This window comes from Falco punctatus (genome assembly GCF_963210335.1).
Source record: "Falco punctatus genome assembly, chromosome: Z".
Taxonomy (NCBI): domain Eukaryota; kingdom Metazoa; phylum Chordata; class Aves; order Falconiformes; family Falconidae; genus Falco; species Falco punctatus.
This window is the reverse complement of record NC_137586.1, coordinates 15,823,440-15,848,740: the sequence shown is the minus strand read 5'-3', so window position 1 is coordinate 15,848,740 and position 25,301 is coordinate 15,823,440. Positions and strand designations below refer to the sequence as shown.

At 40.7% G+C, this 25,301-nt stretch overlaps 1 protein-coding gene across 1 annotated transcript in view; it reads left to right on the top strand.

Annotated features, from left to right (window-relative positions):
* Nucleotides 1-25,301, top strand: part of C6 (complement C6) — a 66,637-nt gene that overhangs the window by 35,865 nt on the left and 5,471 nt on the right. The window contains exons 2-17 of the mRNA XM_080372176.1: nt 1,692-1,849; nt 2,605-2,761; nt 5,080-5,224; nt 5,851-5,992; nt 6,850-6,988; nt 8,953-9,153; nt 14,358-14,598; nt 15,270-15,392; nt 16,328-16,494; nt 17,404-17,629; nt 19,318-19,489; nt 20,571-20,682; nt 21,105-21,237; nt 22,262-22,453; nt 22,987-23,077; nt 24,437-24,678. Coding sequence (XP_080228302.1) covers nt 1,692-1,849; nt 2,605-2,761; nt 5,080-5,224; nt 5,851-5,992; nt 6,850-6,988; nt 8,953-9,153; nt 14,358-14,598; nt 15,270-15,392; nt 16,328-16,494; nt 17,404-17,629; nt 19,318-19,489; nt 20,571-20,682; nt 21,105-21,237; nt 22,262-22,453; nt 22,987-23,077; nt 24,437-24,678 — 2,641 coding nt within the window. The remainder of the gene's footprint in view (nt 1-1,691; nt 1,850-2,604; nt 2,762-5,079; nt 5,225-5,850; nt 5,993-6,849; nt 6,989-8,952; nt 9,154-14,357; nt 14,599-15,269; nt 15,393-16,327; nt 16,495-17,403; nt 17,630-19,317; nt 19,490-20,570; nt 20,683-21,104; nt 21,238-22,261; nt 22,454-22,986; nt 23,078-24,436; nt 24,679-25,301) is intronic.

Here is a 25,301-nt window from a genome sequence, read left to right as displayed (position 1 = left end):
TCGGTTGGAGTTTTGCTCACAGATGAGAATAAACAGGTTTTCTACATACAGTGCAGTGAAGCAATGAACAAAGTAATTGTTTTTTAGGGCTTCATCCCTTTTCTAATCCAGCACTGTTGGTGCTAGAAGCCAGGAACTCAGGTAAGGAAAAACATGTAATACCTGTTCTCTAGGTTCATTGGCAAGACTGCTCACTTCTCCATCTTCATTTTTACCATATTTTGGGTATGATTATTTTTAAATGTCTAAGAAAGGCTTGTTCATTGTTGAATTATTGTGTAAAAAGTGCTCTGAGTTCTCACAACCATAGCTGTGGGAAGACTTACTGCCTTTCTTTACCAATGGAGGAAGCAATGTTTTGATGCAATTCAATTTTTATCAGGAATGTACAAAAAACATAACAGCATATTGGCTAAAAACATAAAATAGAAAATCATTGCACATTTCATTTCAAAATTTCAAAATAAAATCTTTTGGAGTGTTGTTTTAAAAAAAATACTTTGCTTTTAAAACTTCCTATTGCTTTTGGGTTTTTTAAGGCATAACAAAATTATAATGTTCTACTGTAACAGCCTATCAAATTTAGTGTTGATTCAATCTCCTGATGATGGGGGAAAATCTTCTGCATTTTTTAAATGTGTAAAGAGTTTGTCTGGAAAACGTTTTTCAAGTTTACTAAGCATTATTACTTCCTGAGGACTGCTTGTAACCTTCTGCCTCATCAAATAAAATTTGATTGACCATTGGAGTGAGAAATAGGCTAGCTGTTCTGTCTTCTGCTGTTAGTAGAAAATTTGGATGAACTTTGAATAATGATGTAGTGTGGTTTAGACAGGCTAGTCAAAACTAAGAACAACAAAAAGCTGGAGGGAGGATATACTGCCACGAAATGCTTATGTAAAGGGGGTTTATAGGCATGTGAAAATGAATTGGTTAGAGAGTAATAGACGGGGCTGCTTACTCTTAAGGACCTGTTTGTTGTTTTACATGTTTATAGGAAGAGCTGTCTCATGCTTTTATCCTTATTCCTAGAAACTCTTCTTGAGAATACTTCTAAGCAATGAAAAGCAATACCAGGTCTTTATTTGTCACATTCTAAATGATTTATAAGCAACTTCTTAAATAGAAATAATGTACAGTCACGATTAGTACTCCAAATAAGTAAGTGGCCAACCCCCCCCCATTGTGACTTTTAGTTCTTAATGTATTAACTAAATTACTGGTAAATGTGTATCATGCATTATAAGAAAGATGGGGACAGAATTTTTAGTAGGGCCTGTAGTGATAGAGCAAGGGATAATTGTTTTAAACTAAAAGAGGGTAGATTTAAATTAGATGTTAGGAAGAAATTTTTGACTGTGAGGGTGGTGAGGCACTGGAACAGGCTGCCCAGAGGAGCTGTGGATGCCCCATCCCTGGAAGTGTTCAAGGCCAGGCTGGATGGGGCTTTGAGCAACCTGGTCTGGTGGAAGGTGTCCCTGCCCATGGCAGGGGGTTGGAGCTAGGTGATCTTTAAGGTCCCTTCCACCCCAAACAATGCTGTGAGTCCATGATTCTATGATTATTGCCCCTTTCTAGGTACACTGCCTAAATAGTTTTGTATTTTGAAGCAGAAGAAATGTCTCTAAGGATACAGACACAACTGTAAGTGACAGTTTCTTGAGCTTTTGTTACCTGTCCATGTGCTGTAGATGTACACCTTCACTACGGACAAGACTATGTTAATGCACGTGATCCTGCTGAGTCTGGTGGTTGGCAGCAGCCAGGGGTGCTACTGTGAACGTTACCCATGGGGGGCATGGTCTCCCTGCTCACAAACCTGCAATTACGGCACACAGACCAGGCACAGGTAGGGCCAAACTATTTCACTCATGTTTCTATTTGTTCCCTGAGAAGATACCAGCTCTGGGGAGGGGCACCTATATCTGGAGCTCCAGCTTCCATAATATGCCAAGAAAATTTGTCACATCCAAGTGTTTACTAGATGAACAGATCATATTTTAATTGCAAGAGTTAAAAATAAGAACATTATGTATATAGAGCATTATGGTGCCTCCAGACAAACCTATATCTGCCAACACATAGTCAGGAGAGAACAGCGAGGTCCTACAGTGGCCTTGCCAGCAGCGTACATTGAGCAACCAGCCCCTGTGAGCACATGGGGCCAGCACTTGGTGCCCCGCTCCGGGAGCTCTGCTCAGTGCTGAGCAATGCCATGGGAGGGGTGACCACACTGGAGCTCCAGTGTGACAAGCCTGCAGAATGATTTTTATGACCATAGTTAAGTCAAATAAATATTCAGCAGCACCAAATCAGATGCAAATCAGTGGTATACTCTAAACTCGTGAGAAAAGAGTTCTTTTCCTCCTGGCTTTTTCTGTAGCTGTTCTCTGGGATGTTTGAGTTGACATGAATCAAAAAAATTTGCTCTGTAAACTTAAATTTTGATTTTTCTTTTAATCAACATTCTGCAATTACCTATTATCTCTTGGGTTATTTTAATTGGGCTCAAATAATTTTCTTCATCAGTCTTCACCCACAGCAAGAGAACAGCTATGATCTGTCTATGATTCTTTCCTAACATAAATTGTTAACTTTTTTTAGGCAAATAAGAATGGATGAATATTATAGCCAAAACTTCTGCGACCAGCTGTGCACAAAGCAGGAATCTCGTGCATGTAACCAGCAGACATGTCCTACCAACTGTCAGCTTGGAGACTTTGGCCCTTGGTCAGAATGTGACCCATGCATTAAAAAACAAGTAAGTATGAAATGTATTATATGGGTTAAATGCAAGAAATTATGCTTAAGAGATCCATTTGTTTCAGACATTCTACTTTATGGTAATTTATCTTCCAAATGGCAACTTAACAAGGGAAATCGGTTTTGAGTTATAACAATAGAAGATGGAGAAAATAAGCAGATCAAAACAGAAAGTAGTGACTTAGTAGTGTAAATTCATTTATGAGAACTTGCTTCAAAAATTCCATTGTCACAATTAGAGATGAGTTTTCCACATAAAGGATAAATTAAGCTGTAGAGTTTGGATGTCTATTTAAGCAGGAGAGAGTCACAGAATGTTTAGTATATCCATAGCATCTGTATGTTTTAAAGACAAGAAAAATAGGATCAAATCATCTGTTAAAAAGGGTTAACCAGCATATCCTAACAGCACTAATTGGATGGAAATGGTCAGTCTGTATTTTACACTGATAGTCAGGATCAGTTTGAGATTGCTATTAAGAAATATAGAGCACCATTCTCCCAACATTTATAACCTACAAAAAATCCAGGTAGATGTGCTTAAAGTCTGTGGAACAAATCCTCAGGATGGTGTCTTTTCCTCTTGGGCTTGTGTCTGTTGCCTGATGGTAGAGTTACAAGTGAAATGGCAGAAAGGGAAGAGGCAAAAAGTCAGGTTCAGGTTCAAGTGGATTTGACCTATAGAAACCAAGCCTTGGCAAATGCAAGCTTGTAGGGAGTGGAGTGCAGGTTGTTTGGGGTAGTTATGTGGCTGGTGGATCTGAGCTTTGAGGCTCACCATGACAGCAGCTCTGAGTTTCTGTGCAGACATGCCTAAAGCTCTCTGAATATCCTACTCGGCTTCAGAAATCCATGCCTGTAAAGCAATATTGAAAAATCTGCCAGATATCATAAGTATATTTTTACATATATATATATATAACTTTCTGATGCCTATGCAGGATGAGGAAGACAGGAAGAAGCTGTTTGAGGTGTGAACCACATCGTGAGATTCCCATCCTGAAACTGGGATGGGGGGGTATGAGAACAGAGCAGGGAGAAACAGTGAGAGAGCGGGAGACAGCAAAGCTGCAAGAGCTGAAAGTGGGCATTACTTAGCTGAACTGATTTCTTTTGTAATCAATATCCTCTTAAATGGCTGAGACTCTTACCTATGCATCCATATATAGAAGCATTGCTCATTTTTATTAACTTTTAAATATTGATGCAACATATTTGCTGCTTCAAGCAAAAAGGTGCTTTTGTGGACTGTGATCCATTTTTCCTTCCAAGCTATAAAGATCACTGCTTGTGACCTTTATAAATGTAAACAACCAGAATGCAGGACATGACTTCCAGGACAAGTGTGAAGACTGGTATGAGCAAGCCTCCAATGAAGGGGTGGGATGAAGAGGTGGAAGCTCACACTATAGTGAGTGTTACAGATCCCAAATGGAGTACAAGGAAGCATTATCTTGAGATCAAAAGCTTTCAGGTGGTCTGGTGTTGCTCCTCGCACTCTCCCTTCATAGTCACTTGGTTACTGATTTTTAATGGACATCTTCCTGCATTGTTTGACTCCAAGATCCGTCTACAGGGAGAGAAGTAACAGGAATCTGCAAGGAACTGTGCATTTCAAGTGAGGAAAAGCTCTTAGAGGAGGAACTGTTCAGTCACATGCAGTCAGGTCCCATCAAAGCCCCCTGAAGTGGGAAGGAAAACATCTGAAGTGATTTGTCTGGCAGCCTTCAGCTTTGTTATTCTGCATAGAGGGTACTGACTTGGGGAAAGAAAACCCAGTGAGCACCAGATTTTGCTCCCAGATCTTTTGCAGAAACTTTCAAGAAAACTGGTTTTGTCTTCCCCAGTCACCCAGTGCTCCTCAGACAATGGCCCCATGTATGGGAACCAAGACAGATGGTTTGGGGTTGGGGATACATGCCATTGTCAAGAGTATTTCTATGTCAACAGAGATGATAAAGAACAGGAAAACTTCCGTAAATGTGTTCACACCCCATTTCCTACTGTACCTTTAAAACTGAAGACAGAGGGACTGAACTTTTTATTCCTTCAGTCATGTAGGCTAGGTGGTCAAGTGTTTAATCATGTATGCTCCACCAGGGCTATTGAGGCTCTTGGATTTCATTTCCCTGCCTGCTTCACCTGGGTTGATGATGCAGTAGGATATAAGGACAAAAATAACTGATTATTTCTTTCAGGGCTCTGGTTCTGATAAAGCTTCAGCAGCACTGAGGCATGGGGCTCTGCCAGGGGGGGCACTTAGTTACAAAAACAGCTCACACAAACAACTCTGGTCTTATTTCTTCTGCCTTTCAGTTTCGTGTCCGGACACTCCTACGACCATCCCAGTTTGGGGGTCAGGCCTGTTCCGAGCCACTGGTGGATTTCCGCCCATGCTTCCCAACTAAGTTCTGCAACATGGTGCAAGTGGATTGCAAGAATAGATTTCAGTGTGAAAGTGGTAATGACAATCTTCATTGCATAACTGCTGCAATATTAAATAGTCAAAAGATTAGACATTGAGACAAAAAAGGTCCAGATGATCCAGGTCTTGTATACTCTTATGCACAAATTCCAGGGAAAAGAGCAAGGAGAGAAGTCTACTTACGGATTTCATATGTATTAGTAGCAGCTTAAGTTTGCAGTTTTTTTGTGTAACTTGTAAGTAACACAAATGCAAACTCTAGCCTAGGATGTCAGTATGGCCATGATAGCTAGACAGTAGCACTGTTAAAAACAATGTACAAACATATCCTTAGAGTTTCTGAACATAAACTCACACTATCTTTATTAGATTTGTTGGTATTCCTTGTTCGCTTTTATTTAAACATACCTGATTAACCCCAAAATAACATTCTCCACATATATATCCTTTTGCTAACGCTTAGATTAAATCTTTGCAGCTTCAAAGCAAAGCTAAACTGCAGAACTGAAAAAAACATTTCTTATTGGAATAATTTAGGCATTATATTATCTAGCTGTTAATTCCTACGGCAAGTTCACACCTTTACTAGGGAAGAAGACAGACTGCCTTCTCTGCATTCACTTTGCATAACGTTTCTTGCTGCTGCTGTTTCTCTGGTGCAGGTCGCTGTATTGCAAAAAAATTGGAATGCAATGGAGAAAATGACTGTGGGGACAACTCCGATGAAAGAAATTGTGGGAGGAAAAAGACAGTGTGTAACAGAAAGTATGAAAGCATCCCAGGTGTGCACTTAATAGGCAGTGGGTAAGCCAGCTTTGCTTATTTTTCATAAACCTGAGATTGTTACTTCACTAATTTACATAAACAAGATAATCCCCAATTAGCACGTACAGGTATCCCATTAGAACAGGTAATCTCTGAAATTAAAATTAACAAGAAATTACAACAATGCAACCAAACCATCAGGCTAGGACTTGCCCACTGCATCTGCCAGTCCTGCTCTGCACTGCTGGCACACTAGGTAAAGAGCTGTCAGGGAGCACTGCTGTCTGAGCGGCCCTTCCTGCCTCACAGCAACCAGAGCATCACATGCTGGCAATTTCCAGCTCCGTTATGCCAAGCATTCAGAAATGTTCAGGATGTTCCTCTACAGATCTTTATTTGTCTATGATGCATTACACATGATACCAACCACCACCTCTTCCAGGCTACCAATTTAAGCAGTGTAAAACCTAAACATGGGATGCCTATCCCAGGCAATCTTGCATTTTTAACTTGAATTTTGGACTTAGCACACTCTGGTAACATCACTTATGGTAGAAACGGAGAACTGTTTGTTCATTTTTCTAGGCCATTTTTAGGTGTTTTTCTGCTTAAGAGTGACTGTGTCATGCTGACATTGGAATTATCTAGAGGGTTAGGCACTGTTGGAAAGTAGGAAGCAGATTGCTACTATAGCATTTTATAGCATTTTTCAGGTGAATTCAGTCTGAATGGGAAGTTCTTGTAAAGGAACTTCTTCCAAAGTAGTAAGATAACCCAGATGCTCATACTGTTTCCCTCAAGCTTACAATTTTTTCAATGCATCTATATACCACAGGATGTTTCAAGTCTTTCTATCTTTCTAGGATTGTTTATCTCTGGAAATAATTTTTTGTTAGATTTCACATTCTGGCAGGAGAGAGCCGAGGGGAAGTCCTTGGCAACTCATTCAATGGAGGACAATGCACAACAGTGAAGCACAATGAGACAAGGAAACTGTACCGTGTTCCCGCAAACCTGGAGGCTGTCAGCTTTCAGGTATTCTCAAGCAGCAACTCCTAGCTGAAAAAACATTGCCATAATCACAGTCCAAATTCTGTGCTCAGGTTTTAGGCAGTAATATGTGTTCCAGGACACAATTTCTCAACCTGGTAAGGCCTAAACATGCTTCAGGTGATGTATGGGAATGGGATAAATTCAGCAGCTGGGTGGCTCTACTCATGCCTTTCAGATCTGTGTTTATTCACTGCATCATAAACCAGAGTAGACATGATTGATTTGTTTTGGGCTTCTCTCCTGCTTCCTCTTGGCTGTGGCCATGTCTTTGTTTTGACTTGATAACAAGGGCTTTGCTCCTAACTGTGACATAATCTGGCCAGAGGCTTGTTCAATTCCAAAGCTCATTTCAGCATCACTGCTGTATCCTCGCAGTACCAACGGCTGTCCTAACTCCAGCTTCCTCCTAGTCACCTGCAGCCTTTGAACACGGCTCTTCCCTGAGCCATTTCAGCCCCTCAGTCCTGCCTGTTCCCTGCCCAGCCCCTTCGACGGAGGCAGGCACCAAGCCTGGAAGGCAGGAGGACAAGAAGTACACAGTGTGGGGAACGGTCTTGCAGGACAGGCCAAGGACAAAATGAACCTGGTTTGTACCTTATCAAAAACCTGGGAATCACTGATTTTTTTTAGACCTGATATTTTAGATTTTTAGACACTGATATTAAGAAAATACTTTGAATACCATGGTCAGGGCATAACTTCTGGCTGTGCATGTATCAGCAGGCCCTGTCTGAAGCCAATTGATACTGCATTAGGAAGGAAAGAATGCAGGACATAAAAACAGATCAGCTGATGGATGAAATCTGAACTGCTGGTTTTTGCCATGTGAGATATTAGTATTACTTTAACAGAAGCAAGTGAACAAACGACACCCTAATATGTTCCACAGAAACTGCAGTTGGATTGGCCATGACATGTACGTTTTGTCAATAATGGTGAAAATTACTGTGTGCAGAAATATGCAACTGGGAAAAACAAGCCTTGGTTTGCCCAGGTCTCTTTAAAGCTGTGCAGTTTATTGTTATTGATGTCCACTTGCAAAACTGTTAAGCACTTGTACATCTCACCTTTGACAGTGCATCTATGTCTTTTAACATTTAGAGCAGCCTTAGGTATAAAAGGGTCACTGGATCAGGCTTTCTTGGAACACCAGTGTGTTTCCGTGCAAAAGCATATGACTTCTTGGAGAATGGAAGTGGGCTAGGGGAAAGGACCACCTCACCTCCCAAGGTCCTTAGCAGCCCTATTAATTAAACAAGTCTAGAGGAGGGAAAAAATTACACCTTTCAAACACCTCCAGACATATGCCTGAGTTTTGGGAAATAAGTCATTTCTGAACTGATGCTAAAGTTGCGTTGGTGCTTTACACAGCAACACCACTAAGGTTTACTAGCTTGATCAGGTAGGTTTGTTCCCAGTTCCTTTCCACCTACCCTTACCATGTCGTTCAGTACGGGTGCTAACGTTGCAAGTATACTCTAAGACTCTTCTCTGGAAACCTGTTCATTCTTTTAGTTGAGAATTAAGAAGAAAGGACAGAAAACATCAAGCTTTTTGCCTTGTACAATATAGAAGCCATGAAACTGGGACTTAGTGTGGACCTAGCAGGAAGGTCTGAGACCCTTTGAAAATCATGTTGACACATGTTGAAAATTATTGCTAAGCTTTGTGGCATGTGGGTGGGGAATTTTAGAAGGAAGTGTTACATGCTTCCCCCAGCTTGTATAAATGCTTAATAGTGAGTCTACATCTAATATTGTCTTTGTCTCACCTATTAACCTTTCTCAGCCTCATCTTTTGTGTTAAGAACAGGTTTTTTAGCTTAATGCCATGTCTCAAAGAATCAGGCATGTTTCTTCCATAAAAATATCAAAACTTATTGCTTAATAGGTTTCTGTTTCAGATTACTGTTTGAGCAAATGCATTTTGCTTTACTGAATCTCCAGGTAATAGATGAAGAGGATGATGTAACATCAGATTTCTACAATGATTTAACTCCCCTGAGTGACAGTGCTCATGGAAGTAGTTCATCCACTCATGGTGCTAAAAGATCTTCCGGTATCCCATTTTTATTCTCAAGAAAGACACGGGTTAAAGTCACATCATCTTCCTCCTTCAAAAAAGCCATTGAAGCCTCATATGAAAAGGTAATTGAATGTTGCCTCCAGTTTCTTCCTTTCATTCTGTTTCTGTCTGCTCATTTCAGAACTGAGCTGCCAAAGACTACTTTCCTTGTCATTGGTCATTACTTTAAAAAAAATCCAACACAAAACCATACTAGAATTATGCATTAAAAATCTCCTCTTCTGACACTGCAGGGTGTTCCTGGTTGTAATAAACCTTCTCTAATGTGACATAGTTTTCTGTTTTTGTACAGAAATCATAAGTTTTATCCACTTAAGAAAGCATAGATTTGACACAGATTTGAGATTATCAGATCAGGTAAACCACTCCTTTCCCTGTCCTAATTGTAGACTGAGAAAGAAGAATGCCATGTAGTTACAGTAGCAGACAACTCTAAAAAGAAATTAAGTGTACTCAGGAATGTTACACATACGCATGTACTGGGAATTAATGTAGATTACTATATTAGTTTTTTTTATTTGGTAGCTAACTTGCATATTGGAGTCTCACAGCTGCCAAGATGCACTTGGTCATAAAGATAATTTCAGAAATAGTGCACCCACAGAAAAGTTTCTGAGAACAGAAAAATTTTTCCCAATAAATTCTGCACCTTTAACGCAGATGAATACTGTGGGATGTAAGATTATGTACTTTTATAATTTAATAGCAGTAAAGGATGGGCTATTGTTTGCACTTGGGCATGGAAGAGGCCATAGGGCTGACTGAAACTAAGGCCTGTTGAAACCCAGGAGTTCTAATACAATCAGAATTAATCTTTTACAAAAATATCAGTCTTAATATTCAGATTTCCTGGAATAGAAGTTTACTGCGGGCCTCACTAACTTGTCCTAATGGTTAAATAACTTGACTTCTTGAATAGTCAATTTCTTCTACTTTGAATTCAAGTATATTGAAACACCAGCTACTGGAAACCTGTTGACTTTCATTCCCATGTAGAAACCTGTGTACAGATCAGGCTGTTCTTTTGTGCAGCTGGTAGGTTTATTTTGGTGGAATGGTGGCTTTTTATTGGCTTAAATCCAGACAAAAGCTACTTATGGAAATGTAAGTTTAAATGAAACCTTCATCAGGAAAGTTTTTTTGATATATATTGGTTTTCAGCATTGTTGTCATGAAATCCCAGAGACCCACCTGAAATAGCCAATAACTTAGTCTGGTATTGGCTAAAGATGACACAAATTAAACTCCTCTCTTATTGGATCCATAGCAGGAATTTTTACTTGGGTCTTCCTCATGTTCTCTACTGTATCAAACTGTATTTATGTGTGTTTGTTGACACATGTATACTTACGTAAGTCTGAGAGACCCATAAATAAATTTGCAATACTTTCTTAAACAGGGAAAATAGAAGCTTATATATATAACTTAAAAGGAGAGGGAACTCACTGAGTTTGGGAGGTCAGATTCAGACCTATGTGTTAAACTGTGTGCAGAGGGTTTCACATGAGCATCCTAGGGTCCCTAGGGGTCTTTAGCCACTTGAAGGGTCCTGCATTTTTCCATATTGGCATGGAAGAAATATGAAAACTTGATTTTTTCAAGTGTATTTTAGTTTATAAAAAACTCTTTATGCTAAGCTGACTGGTCCTTTTGTATGTCTTCTTTGTTTCTGATCCTTTAATCATAGAATCATAAAATCACAAGATAGTGTGGGTTGCAAGGGATCTGTAAAGGCCAGCTAGTCCAACCGCCCCCTGAAAAGAGCAGGGACATCCTCAACCAGATCAGGTTGCTCAAAGCCTCATCCAACCTGACCTTCAGGAATGGGGCATCTATCACCGCTCTGGGCAACCTGGTCTACTGTTTCAGTGCCCCCATCATAAAAAATTTCTTCCTTATATCTCACCTGAATCTACCCTCTTTTAGTTTAAAACCATTACCCCTATCACTGCAGGTCCTGTTAAAAAGTCTGTCCCCATCTTTCTTATAAGCCCCCTTGAACTGTTGAAAGGCTGCAGTAAAGTCTCCCCAGAGCCTTCTCTTCTCTAGGCTGAACAACCCTAACTCTCTCAGCCTGTCCACACAGGAGAGGTGTTCTATCCCTCTGATCATTTTTGTGGCCCTCATCTGAACCCACTCCAACAGGTCCTTGTCTTTCTTTTACTGGGGACTCCAGATCGGAATGCAGTACTGCAGGTGGGGGTCTCACCAGAGCAGAGGGGCAGAATCACCTTCTTCAACCTGCTGGCCACGCTGCTTTTGGTGCAGCCCACAGTATAGTTTGTTTTCTGGGCTGTGAACACACATTGCCAGGTCACAGGTCACGTCCAGCTTTTCATCCATCTGTATCTCCGGTACATTTTCTGCAGTGCTGCAGGGCTGTTCTCAATCCCTTCATCCCCCAGTTGAAGGGGATGGTTGCCCTGACCCAGGTGCAGGACCTTGCACTTGGCCTTTTTGTCCTCCATGAAGTTCACATGGGCTCACTTGTTGAGCTTGTCCAGGTCCCTCTGGATGGCAGCCCATCCCTGAGGCATGTCAACTGCACCACTGCGACGAGCGAGGGGAAGCAAGCAGCCGACTCAATGTGAGTGATAAAGCAAGCTTCCATTTATTACGGCGTGATTATGTCTTATATACAGTTCCAGTTAATTATGCCTACAAGTCATCTGCTAATTGGCTAAGCTCTAAAGGGTTACATTTTCATACGTCCTCCTACTTGCGGTTTCTGCGGATAGCTAGCTACATATATTTTTTTCTCTCTTGTCTACGCGAATTCCTCAAAGTTATTTACAACATTAGGCACAAGGTCAGTGTTTTTCTCAGCTTCCTTATCAGCGTGCCTCAGCACAGCTGCAAGGCCTGCTTCAGCTAACTTACGCTAACTTTGTTTCACAAAGATCTTTAAGGGAGTCATGGCCGTGATCACACAGCCATTCTGCAACACACCACATCTTGTCAGCTCCTGTAGACTTTTGTATGTTCAGACTCCTGAGGGGTTCTTGAACCCGTTTTTCTCTTACAGTGGGAGGGACTTTGCTCCCCCACTCCCTGCCTTGAGGTCCATCCACACAAGAGGTGTGGGAAGAGAGACTGCAGGTGAAGTGTGAGGGAAAGAAGTTGTTGATTTCAGCCTTTTTATTGTCTGTTGTTACCACTTTGCCTGTTGTGTTCATCAGAGGGGTATACTTTCTTTGACCTTGATATTGTTTGAGGGTTTTTGATTGTTTTTTATTTTTATGTATTATTTTCTTCACTTTTTTGTCATTGAATTTCTATGCTGTGATTTTAAAAGACTTCTGAAGTCTGTGCCCATTCCCTTAGCCCAAGTTCCTAGTACTTCTGGCAGCAGTTCATTGAGTTGGACTGCTTGCACTGCAATTAAAAAAAATGAGAGTTCAAATATAGAAAGCCATCTCTATCCCCGAGGGTGTCAGGCAGGGACAGACATGATTCTCTGGCAACTCTGCTTATGATATTTGGGATGAAAGATTACTTAATCAGCATGTTTGGGTGAAACCCTGCTTTGTTAGAAAATTCCCAATTAAAACTATTGGTTTCAAGATCAGTCTGGCTGAGCTTGTATTTGGTTGCTTTTTTTAAGGAAGCACTTTGTATAGGAAAACTGAACTTCAGTACTCACCCTTGATTTAGACTAGGCTTTCTTTGGGAATAATCATCCATGAACTGCTAATAGTTTTATTAATACCTGGTACTCATGAGTCAAGCTTGCTACAGGCACCAGGGTTTACCACTATGATTAAACATAATTCCCAGAAATGACTAGAGAATTTGGAATCCACTTTCCTGGATTGTTCTGCAAGTGAGCATTTCCAACATTGTGCCTGCCTAGGGATTTAGTACAGAAATCACCGGGTTTGACAACTGTAAGGGAAATTGCTAGTAATAAAAACACTTAATTGCTATTAATAAAAGCACTTAAGATACTTTTACTAGCAGAAACTGGAAATGTGAGGTGTACGTCAAACAAGAATTAATATTTAGCATGCTAGTGCATGCTAAAACCAACTAAGGTTTTAGAATCAGTATTTTCCAAAGTGGCCTGCAATTTGAGTGTCCTAACTGAAATGTCAGGTAGCACAGCTGAAAATTGAGGATCAGAAGCTAAACTACCTTAAAATCCTAAAAATTATGTTGCCACAGGGTATTTCAGGAGCTAACTATAATCTGGGAATTGTTGCATACTTTATTTCTTCTATTCTTATTCTCACTGCAGCAGAAAGCTGAGTATCCTTAGCTTATTTTCCAATGTGCAGATGAGAGCACTGAAATGAACAGTGCTGTGCAGAACTGAGAGCTGAGGTCCAGCTCGTGTGTTATGCTGCTCAGTCCTGGCTGGGAATGCTGCCTTTCAGAGGCAATCTTGTGTCTTTTAAGCCAAGTGACCTCAGAGACAGAAGTGGAATAGAGCCAACCTAGCAGTAGCAAAATTCAGTAGAAGAACCCATATATAAATCAGTAACAAATTGTCTTATAATAATTTTTTCCTATCTGCTGGTCGTTCCTAATGTTTTTCCTATCGTTGGTCATTCACTTCAGTTTACTGCTCCTCTTGCTCTTGGATCTCTGCTTCAGACTTCTGCCATCAGTTCCCCTTGTCACTTTATAAACCCCTTCTTTTATATTTTCTGTTCTTCTGTTTAGTTAAACTCCCACATAAACAGCTGCTAGCATTGAAAAAATATATGAATTAGCTGTTTCAGAAACATAAGTTGTTTCTAAATGTAAGAGATGTTGCCAGTTTTTGAACTTTGTCTTAACAGCCTGACACTTGAGCTCAATGACATCTTTAGTTTTGTCATTTAGTTTTGGTTTTAGCAGATGATAAATTGTGAAACTTCGTAACAGTGGATGTGAATTCAAATTACCTTCTCAACAGATTACTTGCAAACAACCCATGGATGCTTACAAGCTGAAGGCTTTCCTCTGAAATTTTTGATTGTTTTATCAATTATTGGTGTATTTATTATGGCAAGAATCCTTTTGCTTTCTGTTTGGTAGGTGTTCAGGGAGTCCTGTTATTTGTAGGAATGCTATATACCTCTGCAATGTAACAGAGTAATGAGCATTGTCCTCCAGAACTGGCTCTTGGAAACTCCAGGGCTAGTTTGTTCATGGTTAAAACAGCACGATACACAGGATTAATTAGTTCTTGCAATGTATCTTATGACATACTCTTGGCTTCTTTGCTTTCTGCAGGTAACTACCTATGAAGGTGTTAAGACTCCCTTTTTCTTATTTCTAGAATTCCAACTTTATTAGAGTCCATAAAGTCATTTCTGTTGCTAACTTCACAATGAAACAGTCAGATCTGCAGCTCTCGGATGTCTTTCTAAAAGCACTTAATCACCTGCCCCTGGAGTACAACTACGCTTTATACAGCAGAATATTTGATGACTTTGGCACTCATTACTACACCTCTGGGAAGATAGGTGGTTCCTATGACATTCTTTACCAGTACAACTCTGAGGAATTTAAGAACTCTGGTATGTAATCTTTAATACGAAAATATGATTTTTTCATCACTTTCCTTATCATTGCTTTTAGGTCTTACACCACATAGTAAGTTCTCCAACAGCAAAAAAAATCCTTTAGACTTGCATAGGCCCAAGAATTATTCACGCTGCCTAAACATAGAGCAAGAAGAAGTTTTTGCTCTACACTGTCTTAATTTGAAAAGTTCAAGAGATTCCTTACTTGGTAAATGTCATTGTGTTCAGGGAAACCTCTTAAGACCTTTAGATCAAAACCAGTTGCCACCAGAAAAAGGTGTCCCAGCATACTTCAGTGTGGGACTGAGGTGTGAAATGTGTAAATGGCACTTCTGGGGATACAGTTATTAAAGTCTTAGGTATTGCTTAGAAATTACTCTTAAAATATTCCTGTGACTGCCAGACTGTCAAAATGAAAAGACAGTACCATGGAAATTGAAGTGTAAGGTTAAAAGCTGTGATCCTTAATGCCAGTGAGGTAACTTTCATGGGTATGGGATGGTATCTAAAGGGGATGGTATACATGACTTAGTCCAATGCCGTTTGTACCTGGCTGAAGAGCACAGAGACCTGCAACGGCTCACCTCAGTATGGGAGGCTGAGGGCATGGTGCCATCATGTGACATGGTTATGGTGATGAAGCTGCTGCTCTGTGGTATTTCTAGGCTTGGCAGTGGATGAGTCAATGGAGTGTGTCCGAACAGAAACGACAAAGCGTGTGTTCTTCCGGAAGAAAAAGAAAGTCAGTACCAGATGCACCACAAACAGGATGACAGTGAAACATGAAGGTGACCATGATGAGAACAGGGCCCATGTCCTGTTACTTACCCTGAGCCATACCATTTCCCTCATCTAGGAGTCCCAGGTGACCTCCCAGCTTTGTTGAACTACAGATGCTCTTCCACCACTGTCAGAGGAGCCAGTGTTTCATTGTCTCTGAAGCAAGCACTGGAAACATCCTCTTACTTGCAAAAGGAATTAGGATGTAGGAGCCACTTCCAGTCAGACATGGATCTGATAAACATTCCTTCCCTGTGGGCCTGGGTCCAGGGCCAGGCATGCTGAACTGGGAAATGGGCACAACTAGAAATCTGTGATCATGACTGAGTTCTTGATCTTCTTGAAGGGTCGCTCTGGGCTTATTGATAGAGTTGGGCAGCAATAATACACTCCTTGACTTTTCCCTCCCATCTTCCTCATGCTAAACAGACATCTAGGTACAGGAGATCCCTCAAAATGCTAGAAATGTGTCTCATGCAACTGCAAAAATCTGGTGTGTTTACTGTAGGAATGGCAACAGTCATGTTCTGCATCACTAAAACCAGGGTTTTCATCACCTCCACCACGGTGGAGGAGGACACTAAAGATAAATATCTTTATCCTCATTTTATGATCAGTTTCTGTTACTCAGCTGTTTACAGCTGGGATTGAAGTGTTCTTCTAGGGGAGCCTACTGTGTCCCCTGCATTTTCCACAAGTATCTGGTGTAGTTCTGAGTAGCTCCATGGCTCAGGTCTCAGATACTTTCATTTGGAAGACTATGACAGGCTGCTGTCATAGCAGGGATTGTTTTTCTGAACTTAGACTTCATTCTTCAAGGGTAGTTTTGAAAACTTAGTGTATTTTTTTATATCCTCTAACACTCTTTCTTAAAACTCTGCTGTTACATCCACTGTTGTTGGAGGCCTTTGTCTTACAATACTGTGATGAAATCCACTTTCAGGTTCCATTTTGGAGTCATCTGAACGGTCAGTCTCCCTGGTAAAAGGTGGCAGGTCAGAGTATGCAGCAGCTCTGGCCTGGGAGAAGAAGGGAGCTTTTCCAGGACATACAGTCTTCACCAACTGGTTGGAATCAATAAAGGACAATCCTGTGGTGATTGACTTTGAGGTAAGAGAAGAACAAGAAAAGCACTGACATAGTAAAGCACTCACCAGTTAGCAGTTCTTCAGAGACCTCTGCAGGTGTTTTGTCTTTTAAATTGGAATGATGCCCTGTGTGAAACGAATGCGCAAACATATGGGTGTAATATATATATTCAAAACATTTATTAGAACTACTTCTTGTGCATTTGGGTTTATAAGCAACAGCAGCTTTGCATTATCCATGGACAGTAAGAATAAGAGGAAGGAATATGAGTGAATGACTGACACTACCAGGAGCTCAGGCACGGGCAGGGGTTAGTTACTTACTATACAGAAAAGCAGTGCATGGTGCGGGAACACTTTTCTTCCTGTGCTTTTTATCTTGTCAGGCTTTGTTGCAACATATAGCAAGGACCTAAACAGAAAAAAACCCAGCAATTCATTGGTATCCCTGTCCTGCTCATTTAATGCAGTGTGCCAGTGCTGTTGTGAGCGCACTGAGCTGCCTCCCTCCACGACTGGCACAGCGGCTGCACAGCAGCAGCAGCACAGTGCTGGAGGCAAATAGCACAACCTGCCTGAATGCAGCATGCAGTGATCTTTCTCCCACTGCAGGTGCTGAGTTCCTGAAGGCAGTGCAGGAATGTGTCACATCATCTGCAGTGTGCTGAATTTTTGGACATGGTATCCTATTTGGTCGGTTTTCCATTGGCTCACAGACCCCTAAAATTTGGGAAATAAAAGCAACATAAACAGCATAATATAGATGTATAGCACTGGCATGCTCCTTGAAAGCATACGTAACTTTTAACTTGCCTGATTTCTGTGTGATAGAGCTTCTTGTGTAGACTCTAGTGTCTTTATAATCCTGCAGCTACCCCCAGCAGGACTGTGCTGTGTCTAGCTAACTGCCTACTGAATGGCTGTCTCTCAGGTGTCCCCCATCATGGATTTGGTGAAGAATGTGCCATGTGCCGTGACCAAACGTCGCAATCTGGGAAGAGCCCTGAGAGAATACGCAGGCAGGTTTGACCCTTGCCAGTGTGCACCGTGCCCCAACAATGGCAGGCCTGTGCTTTCTGGGACGGAGTGTCTCTGCCTGTGCCAGGCTGGCACCTATGGCAAAAGCTGCGAGACACGAGCTCCAGGTTACAAATCAGGTATTTGGGTTGATATGGTCCTTCTGGTATCTATTTGTCAAAGATGACTCTGACAGGTCTTCCCTTACTAAATCCATAGCACTTCTTACAACATGGTGATGGTCATAGAGTATGTATAAGAATAAAGGCAGCATTAAAAATAAAAAAATCAAACTGGATAGGCATGGCTCAAAAGACGTTGTAAGACATGGTGAAATTTTCTTTAGCTACATCATTAGGATAATAGGAAATGAGCTGTTCAGCAATAAGGATGGAATTGAGATCATGAAAAAAAATAAGAAACCCATTCCTTAGTTTGCCCTATAGCCTATTATGCCTAAAGACTAAATGGCTAATGGAGATAAAAATAGTTAATTATACTGTGGAAGGAAAACCCAGTTGCCTTAAGAAGATGGAAGATAATCATCAAATTGTGTCCAGTTCTGGACTCCCCAGTTCAAGAGAGACAAGGAACTACTGGAGAGGGTCCACTGGAGGGCTGCAGAGATGATGAGGGGCCTGGAGCATATCCCTTCTGAGGAAAGGCTGGGAGAGCTGGGCCTGTGTAGCCAGAAGAAGAGAAAACTGAGAGGGGATCTGATCAATGCATGCAACTATCTTAAGGGTGAGTGTCAAGAGGAGGGGACCAGGCTCTTTTCAGTGGTGCCCAGCAGCAGGACAAGGGGAAACAGCACAAACTGCAACACTGAAAGTTCTGTCTGAAAATGAGGAAGAACTTCTTTACCTTGAGGGTGACAGAGCCCTGGAACAGGCTGCTCTGAAAGGCTGCAGATTCTCCTTCTCTGGGGACATTCAAAACCCTCGTGGATGCAGTTCTGTGCAACCTGCTGTAGATGAACCTACTTTAGCAGGGGGTTGGACTAGATCTCCAGAGGTAACTTCCAACTCCAACCATTCTGTGATTCTGTGATCATTCTGAAGAATTCAAATAAAAATTTCATGCAAACAGATTTTTGAATGAAATTGGCACTAGTGTCATACCTATGGGAAATAGAATTATTATATTTACTGTTACATATATTAATATTCCAGGACCAAAAGGGGACAAAGGAACAGAAGGGAAAGTCACTTAAGCAGCTACAGGTCCCGTTATTTGACCCTGATAAAGAAATATTTTGAAAGAAATAAACACTTGAAAGTACGCAGATAGAGATTAATGTAGAATGTGTATTGCATGCAGAAAATAAAGGGTATGAAAATAAAAGTTTTTATATGCTTCATGCTGGCACAGACACAATACCCCACAGGATAAGAAAATACAGGAATGTTTTAATTTAGCCTGTATGGGATGTAGATTTGGGGTTTGGACATGGTGTTAGAGCTCAGATTTATTTAATAACTCATTAAATACTGAGCTATCTAAAAAGGTTGTCAGCACCATGAAAACTCAGACATCTGTGCAATGGAAGTAGAAAATAAGCTGCTTCTGGGTTTGAACATTACTTGCAATCCAAACTAGAAAGGAAGATGTATCTTAGGTTTTCACGAAGCAGGTGGAATTTGGCTGCTCATCTCTTTGAAAAACTTCACAATCTAGATACAATACACTCCCTTAACAGTAACAAATTTATATCCTCTGAAAACAACTATTATGAATTTACTACCATCGCTCCCCTATGTGGCCTTAAGAGAAATACTATGTATGGTACAGATCTACCTAAAGATGGGATTTCTTTTCTTTCTTGCAGTTGCTGTAGATGGCCGCTGGAGTTGCTGGTCTGAGTGGAGTTCATGCAATGCCTTCTTCAAAAGAAGAAGGACCCGGCAGTGTAATAACCCCTCTCCAATGAACGGTGGGAAACCCTGTGAAGGTGAATGGGAAGAAGAGGAGGACTGTTATGTCTCTGTATTCACAGACAGGTAAGAAGATGGTAGATGAAAGATCTCCATAGTCATGGGGCAGAGTTAAGGAGCCTTCCAGAATGGCTTTGTGACTACCAAGGAGAAAGAGCAGACAACTCTCCCATCTGAACTTCTGTGGTGGGGCTGAGAGAAGGAAATGTCTGGAAATTTTCACATCTTACTTCAAGTTTGGATTTATTAGTTGTTTATTCCTAGAAAATGGCTTACGTATTACATATGAAAGTATACCTGTAGATCTTTCATGGTGCTTTGCTTTCTTGTCCAAAGCCATGGAGGACTCATCTACTTCTGTTCACGGGAGTTCAGTTTCCATTTTTTTAATATCCCAACCTCTTACAGGTTTAGGTCTGAACTCATTCTGAGAGACAATTCCACTGAAACTACCGTGCTTTTTATATTCCTGCTTTGATTATGTCTGATGTACTGGTTTTGCATGGTTTTGACTTAAAATCCTAACTCCAACCCCAAAATGGCTCTGTTTTTTGCATCTTCAAGAGCAAAGCTTTGTGCAGATTTGTTTTTTCTACTGGAATCAAAGGCTGAAGCAGGATTTTCATTGTCATTGCTGTAATGACTGCAGAGGAGATTCTGGAGTGCGTAGGAGAGGATCAGAAGCAACAGGCTCCACAGTTCTTTGTTACTCACCCTAGCTAGACATCATGAGCTCTGTGCGCATGGACACCTGCCTCCTGTAACCACTGCCTGATGGCAAGAGGCAGGTTTTGACTACATTATCTTAAACCCAACCAGATCATGTCGACTCCTTAGAGACTTCCTTCATATTCTGTTCTTTGCCTCTTTTTCTTACACTATAAATATATTTAATGAGCTGTGTTACTAGAAATTGTAGCCCTTTATCTATCACTTTTTTGGTGCTCTCACAATCTCCCTCCTATCAACACCTGCAATTTTTTATGCACACCATCTTTTATTTAACAGAATAAAGTTCTTTCACCATGGCAGGGATGATGGGGCACAGCAGCAGCACTCCCATTCAAAACTCCTAACATACTACTACTGTTACTTGGTGACACCAGTGCTTAAGATACATCCTCAACAGCAATTTTTTACTTTTCAGAGGTGCTGCTTGTATAAATGATGATGAAGTCAGGAGAGAAGAGGATGTCTTGGTTGGCAAACCTGAGTCTGGGTGCTCCAAGCCAGACCCACCAGAACACAGTTTTATCAGGGTGAGCATGAAAAATGACTGATATGGAAGGAAAGTGTAGTAGTTGCAGAGCTGGGAAATTTTGTATCTTCTTTACTACATGTGCCCGATACCCAAGCTAGCTACAGTGCTAGTGAGCATCTTGCTGTGTATGTGGCATGCTGTGCGACTCCAGCCCACCAAAGCCCACCAGCAACTGAAGCAAAGGTCAGGTAAAATCCATTTCAGTCAGTGGCCCTTGAATCCTTGTTTTGTAACAGTGAAATCCGTTAGTGCAGCTGGACAAACATATCCTTATATAGGTGAGTGGATGACTCATATTTCAGAGTAGGAAAAGCACAGATTCATTCCATCATATCATCACGTTCTATCATTGTTTCTTTTGACAGTGTCTAGTCTTGTTACCATAGATTTTTGAGGGACTTTCTGGTTTCTTTTTTGTAGAATGAAAAGAACCATTACGCTGTGGGGGAAGAAGCTGAAATTGCCTGTGTGAGTGGTCATGTCCTCAGTGGCTATCAATTCCTTCGGTGTCTGCCAGATCAAACCTGGACACAGCAACCTGTTGAATGTCAACGTAAGAAAGAGAAAACTAATTTAGCTCAGCAACAAAATAGAATTAGAAGAAAAAGACATAGCATAGATTTTAATACAGGTTTTAACAGAAGAATCTCTAATGATACCTGAAAAGATAGCATTTTAAGAAGGTATTTCAGTAGAGAAGGCAAAAACCTGAGTCGCTACATCATTCCTCTTTCAGTTCAGAAGTGTTACTATTACGTGCTTTGTAAGGATATTGTAATATTCAGTGCTTTAGAAAACCATCACATGGTTGCTGTGAGGTACTTCTCTTGACTAGTTTTAAGTACCTTTAACAGAAGGACTCATCTTTTTTTTCCAGACTTACATAGGTATCTTCAAGTTGATAACGTTACGCTGAAGAAAGCATTGTTAGAGGAACTTGTCTACCATTTCTTTTATTAAAGGGATAATGTGTCTCTCAGCATCCCCCACCCCCCAGGCTGCCTTGAAAATCCCCACAATAATTCAATACCTTGAAGTATTTATAGTCCAACTAAGAATTAAGGATCAGAACTGACCTGGGTTTGCAAACAGGAGAGATTCTAGGAGTTTTCTAGAACCCAGCATGATTTCATTAACTCAAAATTTTTCATTTTATAAAAAAAAAATTGTAAAAAATTCATGTTATCAAAAAAATTACCTAAATATACTTAAAAGATTTCTATTGTCATGAATTTTGTTTTGTTAATAGCTTCATTTACAAAAGAAAAATTAAAATTTGCTGTTAATGCCTTTCTTATTCTTTTAAACTGTAAAATTAAATTACTCATATTAGCATACATAAGAAGGGCATTGTATTTATTTAGTTATTGATTGAAAAATATTTGTAAAGTCTCTGACAGTGCACCAAAAATTTCCAGACTTAATTACGTTAAGTATTTATTTGTTTTGAATGTCAGTTGAATGTTCAGTGTTACTGAGTGTCTTTATGGCTCTTCAGAAGAAGCATTATGACTTGACGTAAATATCCACACACCATAAAACCAACAAGAATTATACTTTTTTCCTGTTTATTACAGCCTCAGCATGCCTCAGGCCACCAACATCTGACAGTGTCACAATTTCCCCATTTAAGCAACAGTACAACATTGGTGAAACCGTGAAGCTGAGCTGTCAAGCTGGGCTTATAGTCACTGGGCAAACACAGTATACCTGCGGGAAAGATCTGTCTTGGATACCTCCTATTTTGAGATCTATTACATGTGAAAAAGGTTGGTATGCCTGCAGATACTTTACTGCTTCTTTACTGCTGGTATTAACATCACAGTTTATTTTAGCTATCTAGAACTAGAAGGCAGATGACTGGGTTTAAGAGCAACTGTTCATTAGTTTGGATTTTACTTTGTGCCTACCACAGTGCCATATAATTTCAGCCCCAAAATTCTGCATTAAATTCAGAAGTATTGGGTGCAATATAATGAATACTTCAACTATGAAATTGAGATACTTAAACTGTTTTCTTAACAACAAATCAAAACAAACCCCAGCTGTATTAGCAAGGCATTGTGAAAGCAAAGTAGGAGAATGCCTTCTATTGAAACTTCAGCTTCTATTCTTGTATAGGATTTTCCAGTGATTTTTGCAAAGACTGATGCATACTTGTGGAATCCCAAGCACTTCAGCTTTTGAAGAGAGAAATATGGGATAAACTGAAACAAATGCATTTTAGGTTTTACAGCATAAATCTAAGGTATTTCTGTTCACTTTGTTGGCAGTTACCATCATTTTCACTCTTTCATTTCAGATGTGCAAACTAAGAATAGAGGTGTTTGCAATCCAGGACAAAAGCAGGTTGGATCTCAGTGTGTTTGTATGTCTCCAGAAGAAGATTGTGTGTAAGTTCTTTAATTAGAAAAAGAAAAGCCAGAGTTTCTCTACTGATAGATCAAGAGTCCATTGTGACACAAACCAGGAAGAGTAACAAAAGACAACAGCAGTTCAGGGTTACTCTGTATTCAGATATTAGCCAGCTATGCCCCCCTATCCACATTACAGCCCCACTTATAGCCTATGAAATGAATGAAAAATGCCATTAACAAAACAGCACACCATAGCTCATCCTTCTAATCTACATTACCATCTGCTACTGGAGATTCCAATTCTCCCTTTTCTTGTCTTCATTCCTCCAATTTCTGTATCTTCCCTGTCATCACCTTACTATAATAAATCATATTCCCTGTGTTTGAGATTCACATTTTTCGGATTAACACAGCAAAGCACACTGTATGTTTCAGTCTCCAGAGCATCTAGAAACACCTAAGACTTGGATTTACTGTCTTTTTACGCAACATGACCTGCTCTGACCATTGAGCCTTCAAGTGAATAGAGAGTCATCCTAAAGGACTTTTAATAAATGACTGGCCAAGGTGGAGGTGTGATGTGGGGCTGGGATTAGGAAAGATGAGCACAGATTGAGCATAAACTGTGCAGTTATAGGGCTGAGATCCATACACATTCCACCACAGGGCTCCTGTGTAACCACAGGCAAGTCCCTTGGCATGGCTTTCATCTCATTCATGTCAACCCTCAAATAACTAGGTATCTTCTCTCTCAAGAGACCTTGGGTAGAGAGAGAGAGTTTGTCAAAAGTGCATAGGCAAAATCCTTTGAAAACTAGAGAGGTTTTGATGACTAAAGCTATGATCTTAACTCAGGAGCCTAAACAACGTGAGCCGTATTGCTCGCTTTCTTTGGGAAATTACTAAACTCCACAAGATAATGCTTCTTGGAAATGCCTGCACTTGCTGAGAATGAGTCCACTCAGGAACCAAGAGCAAACCAGAAAGAAACTACAAGCAGCATGGCTGAGTTTGCCTGCCATTAGTCCCAAACTAACTGTGCCTCAGAGGCGGACATGCACACACAGCTGCAGGGCTGCATTGCATCAGATAAGACACCCCAGGCCCTGTGGAAATTACACCCACATTGTGGAGGTAACAGCACCTCCTGTTTTCTTGTGGAGGCATATGTCCTTCACGTCCCATCTGTTGGACTGGACCAAAGCTGCTTTATCTCACAGCACAATGCTGCATCAGGTCCAGTTCCTGCAGTAGCTGGGACAGCCTTAGGTCTTTAGAGGGATATCCTATGTGCCCATGGCTTTGCTGTGTTTCATTTAATACTGGTGGAGCATCTAGAAGTGTGGACTTGTTGCACAGCCTGCTAAAATAATTTTTCTTTTTTCCCTGGGGCAGCCACTACTCAGAAGGCATCTGTGTGCTACATGCTGTTTCTGAGCAGAATGTGACCAAGCCCAGCTGTCAGTACTCAGCTGAAATGTGCCTCGGAGAGCAGTCATTTTATTTCATGCATGCTGGCCCTTGTCATGGTGATTCCAACCTAGACTGGGCTATCGAAAGGGCAAAGCTCTCTGCAAACAGCTTGAAGAGAGTGCCCTGTGGCTATGACACCTGCTATGACTGGGAGGAATGTCCAGGTATGTCTTCTGAATGGTGGGATTTATCCTGCCCTTTTGATCTAATAATAAAATGTGCTGACTCTTTCACTGCTCCAAGAATGGGATTTACAGCCATTGTGGTCCATCTGAGCAATTTACAGTAAGAGGAATGTGGGAGTGTGGTCAGCCCCACGCCCCTGCTACCAAGTGTTACACCTAGATACATGTCTTTTCTCTTTACCCACAAGTGGTGTAGCGTTGCCTCATCCCATTAGTAAGGCACAAAATGAACTTGTAGATTAAGGGAACTTTTGAGGAAAATTAACATTTGAACCTTTAATCACAAAAATGTGATTTAATCACAAGAATGTGGACAGCAATGTTGTCCATTCCCTGTGAGGTTACTAACCACTAGTTTGTTTTTCAGGAGGTAATTTGGGCCACACCCTATATAGCATGTAATTAAACTATGAAATTCAATTATGATACTGCTTAAAAAGCAAGACTGGGGCCATCAGGCTTAATGGGATTTTAATGGTTACATTTGCAAATACCCATATGTGAAAACTGTGTTTATTAAGAGTTTTAATAAACTAGCTAAGCTGGTGAAATCCCTAAGAGGATTATTTCACAAACACTGTTGTGCAATTCGGCTATTTACT